At 54.7% G+C, this 6,114-nt stretch overlaps 1 protein-coding gene across 1 annotated transcript in view; it reads left to right on the forward strand.

Annotated features, from left to right (window-relative positions):
• Window positions 1–6,114, forward strand: part of CLSTN1 (calsyntenin 1) — a 30,711-nt gene that overhangs the window by 20,187 nt on the left and 4,410 nt on the right. The window contains exons 11-14 of the mRNA XM_006766805.2: window positions 66–228; window positions 2,912–2,968; window positions 4,326–4,483; window positions 5,718–5,866. Of these exons, the coding sequence (XP_006766868.1) occupies window positions 66–228; window positions 2,912–2,968; window positions 4,326–4,483; window positions 5,718–5,866 (527 nt within the window). The remainder of the gene's footprint in view (window positions 1–65; window positions 229–2,911; window positions 2,969–4,325; window positions 4,484–5,717; window positions 5,867–6,114) is intronic.

The following is a 6,114-nucleotide window of genomic DNA, read 5'->3' on the forward strand; positions in this document are numbered from 1 at the left end:
TTGTGTCTGGATGAGAGGGAGGTGGACGCCCAGGTGCTAACCCCCCACCCCCCCGCCTCTCGCAGGTCTGTGACGAGGAGTGGCATCACTACGTCCTCAACGTGGAAATCCCGCGGGTCACGCTCTATGTAGACGGAGTTTCTCACGAGCCCTTCTCGGTGACTGAGGAGTACCCGCTTCACCCATCCAGGATCGAGACCCAGCTCGTGGTTGGCGCTTGCTGGCAAGGTAACAGGCATGGGCACCCCTTCTCCCCAAAACTCGGGCAGTCAGTGATTCTGTCTCCTCTGCCGGAGGAAGCAGGCTCTTCTCAGCACCTCTGCCTCCTTTCCTTTATCTTTTCACCCCTTTTCCTGGGCCCAGTCTCTCTGGGGCATCACCGAGGCCGTCCACTGATGGGCGCTCACTGCAGGTGCGCTAAGGGACCCTTCCTCGGAGCCTGGGAGGGAATGTCGCACAGAGGACGGGTGTAACTGAGGAACATTGTATAAATTCATCAGCTTGTGGAAAAGTCTGTGAAAGCATGGAGGCAGCCGCCAGGCACAGAAAGGCGGTGTGCTTTGGCCGGGCAGCGCTTCTGGAGCCGTTAGCGCTTGACAGCCTGGTGGGGACACCTCAAGTGCCATGTTTGAGAGGGTTCGTGGACATCTCTGCTGGATGACCAGGGACGACTGTGATGATAGCCACCAGGGCAACAGCACCCTCGGTCTGTGCTTCCCGAGTGCAGGCCGTGTGCCGATGGCTTTACATAGTCATCTCGTTAACCCTTCCAACGCGTCTGTGGTGGGAGCTGTTGGATCCCTATTTTACTGAAGAAACCGAGGCCCTGAGCAGCAGGGAGCCCTGTTCCCAGCTGAGTCATCGTGGCGCTGGGGTTTGAGCCCTGAAGCCGCTGCGCCAGGGCCGAGCTCTGACCTCTGGACCAGCGGTCATCACCTTTCCTGTGCCTGGAGCCCTTACCGTGGCCTGGGGAAGCCTCTGGACCCCTCCTCAGGTTTCCAAGGGAACCAATTAAATTGAAATGCAGTTCCCCAAGTACGAGCAGACCAGAGGTGTGGAATGTTCACACTACTGCTCCGTGAGCCAGAGAGCAGGCCCCGCAGCAGGCCCGATGCCCGTGTGACTGCCAGTGGCCGGGCTGTGGCGATTCCTGTGGCGTCGCCGCAGTGCAGCCCGACCGGGAAAGAGCGGCGCTTTCTCCGGGCCAGAGTCGCAGTTGCTGCTAATACCTCTGGTTCGTGGCTGACCGTTCACAACCAAAGGAACACGAACTGTGAGAAGTTGGTGAAGAGAAGCCTGTAGTTTTTCCCAGTCGAGTTAGGGATCCCTCACTCCGCCTTCGCGGCTCGTGGGCCCCGCATTGGCCCGTGACTCGACTGCGTGGGGTCCCTGCAGGCACCTGCTAAATGGGTCTCCTGCTTCCTCCCTGTGGAGACTGTGCTTTGAGGCAGACATTTGTGAAGGAGCCTGATTTCTGAGACAGCTTTGTTTCTGTTATGGGAATTTGAATTTCATAATTTTCCTGCAGGTCCTTTCAAATGAAAAGGAGTAAGACAGTAATGTAGAGCGAACCTCTTCGGTGAATTCCCCTATTTAATTTTGGTGACAGTTTATCCCTTAGGAAGTGAAACATTGAGACCAAGGAATGAGGAATAAATTATTAGGGATACGGAAATTTTTAGTTGCTGTTCTTAAATTTTCCGTTCAAATTTGCTTCCCAAAGTAAACAAAAAATTCTGAGAAATTATCGTAAAAATACAAACTCAAGGGCAAACCTAAATGTCACTTTACATTCTGGGAGCTTTGGTGGTTGGGTTGAAACGTCCCCCTCGTCACACCCTGCTGTCTTGGGACCCTGCTCACGGCAGTAGTTCTGCCTTCAGATGGCCATTTTCACCTTCATCCATTGCTTTCTACCTCGGTCCTCAACGTCCTCAGCCAGAAAAGGCTGCCTAAACTCCCAAACCAAGCACAACTTCGTAAAGATGTAATTAATAGGGAGGAAGGTCTCCATTGCTCCTTGCAGCGGATTTGAAACCACTTCCATGACAAACTCCCATGGAGAGCCGGGCTGATGGCATGGCATGGAGGAGCCACGGGAGCCCTGAGCGCTCCGGGCTGGAGCACAGGGCGGCTCCAGGCTGTGAGCACAGGGGCTCCGGGCTGTGAGCACAGGGCGGCTCCACAGCCCGGCCTGGGAGCGGAAGTCCTGTGCTCGGCGCTGGGTGTGCCTCTCCAGTCGGACGCTATCGGACCCTGGACCCCTTCCAGGGGCGGTCGGTGGTCAGAGCCCAGGCCCACCGTGGGTGATGACCTGTTTCTCGGGGGGAATTCCTTAACTTCTGACTCCCTCCCTGTTTGGTAAAAGTGGTTGAAAATGCCTTCTTTTCTCTGCCACTGAGAGGTTAAAGTCTAGAGACCTACGTGAACTGGTTTTGCGCTTTCTGAAGAGATGTACTTTTGCAAGCCCTGCGTACACCAGCTCGTGGGCACTTATGCGGCCCTGCCGGTAGGACAGTGCGGGCCGGGGGTGGTGCCGAGTCAGTGCCGAGTCGGTGGTCTCTGCGGTCAGTGAGCGCCTCCTCATGGCCCCCAGCCCCCCAGGCTGAGGAGATAGCTCAGTGTAGAGGCGCTTCCTCATCTGACTTTGAATCCAGCCTCCGTTTTGGCCAGGAGGGTGTGGGGAGGGGGAATAGAAGAATACCAGGAAGCTGGGGTGGCAAATACCGCTTCTGAGAAAAGGCGATCAAGTACAAACCTGCTTCCAGGCTGAGGATGTCCCCAAGGGGGACACGGGAACTTTTCTCTCAGCATTTTGCCTCTGGTAGCTTTTCAATAGGAATTTTCAAGGTCCACTGTGAAGAGCCTAACCTGGGGTCCTCTCCTGTGTCTTTGTCTTGCTTCTCTGCAGAGTACTCAGGAGTTGAAAGTGACAATGAAACTGAGCCCGTGCCTGTGGCCCCGGCAGGTTGCTGGACTTTCCCCCTCTGGTTCACTGCTTTTCATTTAAATACAGACGTCCAGTCATCGCACATTCTGCATGAAATGCCCCATTGCATTTTGGTCCCAGTCACCATCTGAGCTGCTTTGCATTATCCCCCCCGACCCCCACCATTGCTTCATGGGGTTCCCTTTTCTGCCTGTTCTGAGCCCAGTTACAGTGAGCAAATGACTCTAATGCAGTGCACTAATGGGATTTTTATTTTTCTCATCCAGTTTTACCCTGATGCCACTGCATGAGACTCCCTGCAGAAATCTCAGGCCAGGTGTGGGGGTACCTCCGGGTTCTCAGGTGGCTGAACCACGAGACAGGAAAAGATTCGTTTTTAGATATTCTAACCTGACTGATACTAAATTCTGTTTTATTTTGGTTAAGCCTTATCCAAGGGTATATATTAGTGAGAGTGGAAGGGAGGGGGAGAGAAACATTGAAGTGAGAGAGATGTATCAATTGGTTGCACCCCGGTGGGCCAGGGATCGAGCCTGCTACTGAGGTATGTGCCCTTGACAGAGTTCGAACCTGCCACCCTTTGGTGCACAGGCTGATGCTCTAACCACTAAGCAAACTGGCCAGGGCAATATTAAATTTTAAACATGTTTCCTAGAAATCTCAGTCCCTAGCAGTGATTTATAGTGTTGTCTAGTGTCCTTATTGGGAATGAGACCTGCTGCTGAAATTGGTGTCTTCTCTGTCAGTGGAAGAACAGGTGTAGGGGTCTGTGCTACAGTCTGTCAGGGGTCAGTTTCTGGGTTTTCGTTTTCTGTCCACCATCCTCACTTCCCAGTTACCCTCAGTAGCAGGAGACGGTCATGATGGCACTCGGCACAGCCACCTGCAAGGCTTGATCCGGGGCTTGAGTGCATCCCTTTCTCTTCCTAGTCATGCTGTGTGGTCCCCCCCCCCCCAAAAAAAAATGTGCACATATCCCTGAGCATGCTCAGAAAAAGCAGCCCGAGTGTGAGCCAGCTGGCTGACACGCAGAGGCTGGAGCGAGTAGGACGTGTCACTTGTGCACCGTGGTGACAGGTGTGGGCTAGGCCACCCTTACCAGTGAGTGGCCAGATGTGCGGGACACTCATGGGCTTCCAGGCTTCGGGTGAGGGACCCCCGAGTCCTCTTCTCTCCTGGCCACATGCATGATCACAAACGAGTTAATTTCTTCATTGCGCTTCCATGTAGACTGCAAGGCTAACAGGATTTGGTCTGAACTAACCCGCATGTCCATCCATCAAGCTGCCACCACCAGTAACACTGCGTTGAGAAATGAAGCAGGGGCTCTGGGGTGCACCCCTAACCACCTGCCTTTCCCCCCCGTGTTCCAAAGGTGGTGACCTACATATGACCCAGTTTTTCCGAGGTGACCTGGCGGGCCTGACCATCCGGTCTGGGAAGCTCACAGACAAGAAGGTGATTGACTGTCTGTACACCTGCAAAGAGGGGCTAGACCTGCAGGTCCCCGAAGACGGCGGCAGAGGCGTGAAGGTAACACTGGCGTGCACCTGGCTTCCAGACCCAAGGAGGGGGCTCTTGGCAAAGGATTGATCTGTGATTGGTCTTGAGCCGTTTAAACTTGTAACATGTCTGACACAAAATGTGTGGGTTGTTCCTCTCACACTAGCCAATTCCCCAGCTCTCTGGACACCCACTCTCCCGGCGTCCAGCAACTTAATTCTGACACTCCCTGGATTTAGCTTCAGGCTTCACAGTGAGGGCTCAGCCCACTAGGCTGCCCCCACTTCAGGGCCCGTCGCAGGAATCTGCCCTTGGGTTCCCTGCACTTCTGTTGGCTGAAGTCCGGGCTTCCCACAGTCTTCACACCCTCCCCTTTTTAGGTTCAACAACTTGCTGGAACTGCTCAGAAACAGATAACATTTTACTTACTAGTAACAGTTTATCGTAAAGGCTACACCAGGGGTGGGCAAACTTTTTGACTCGAGCGCCACAATGGGTTCTTAAACTGGACCGGAGGGCCGGAACAAAAGCATGGATGGAGTGTGTGTGAACTAATATAAATTCAAAGTAAACATCATTACATAAAAGGGTACGGTGTTTTTTTACAATAGTTTTATTCATTTCAAACGGGCCGGATCCGGCCCGTGGGCCGTAGTTTGCCCACGGCTGGGCTACACTTAGGAAAAGCCAACCAGAAGGGATGCACACGGCAAGGAGCTAGGGCGGGCTCATGAAGCTTCCACGCACTGCCCAGGAGTATCGCCCTCCTGGCATCGCCCATGTTCACCAGCTGGGAGCTCCCACCCTGTTGCTCAGCGTTTTTATGGAGATTCCGTCACGTGGTTGACATTGCCCATTGGTGGGCCACTCCTTCCACAGTCCCTCTCCTGTCCCCATAGCTCCAGGTGGGGCTGAAGTTCAACTTACTACGTGGTTGGCTCCTCTGGCAACCAGCCCCCCATCTTGAAACCAGGGCCCCACCAAGAGTCACCTCATTAAGTAAACTCTGGGGTGGTGGGGCGGGACTTGCTGTGAATACTGAAAGATTCCTGTCTCAGGAAATTCCTAGGGTGTTAGGAGCCTGTGCCAGAAACCGGGACATAGACCAAATACGCCTTCTCGCACCACATAGGTACTTGTGCGCCTGAGAAGGTGCCCTGCAGGAGAGGGTCTCGGTCAGCGGAATTACAGGAGTTTTCTCTGATTTCAGCTTCTCGCAGTCAGAACCTGACTCCTCCCCTCTCTCCCTTCGGCACGATTTCAGGTCCAAGCCAACCCCGGCCGGTCGGTGCTGACGGTGGAGGCGGAGGACGTGGGGGAGCTGGAGAAGGCCCTGCGGCACGTGGCCTACCTCAACTCGCGGCAGTTCCCCACCCCCGGCGTCCGGAGGCTCCGGCTCACCAGCACGGCCAGGTGTGTGCTGGCTTTCCCAGGGGCCTGTCTGCCCCCTGGCACTGGAGGAGAAATGTGTGCACTTCGGTTTTTAAGAACCCAGCCTCCCTCTGTAAGAAGAGACAAACCGTCCCTTGTTCCCCGAGCATCTGAATGACGTCCGTGGGTGACAGTTGGAAGCAGGCCTTGGGAGCGGCCGCGTCTCCTGTTCCTGTGGCAGCCCTGTGTACCCTCCGTGTGCCTCTCAGAGCCCTGACCTTCCCCTCCCC

The sequence above is a fragment of the Myotis davidii genome, unplaced genomic scaffold (assembly GCF_000327345.1).
Source record: "Myotis davidii unplaced genomic scaffold, ASM32734v1 scaffold299, whole genome shotgun sequence".
NCBI lineage: Eukaryota > Metazoa > Chordata > Mammalia > Chiroptera > Vespertilionidae > Myotis > Myotis davidii.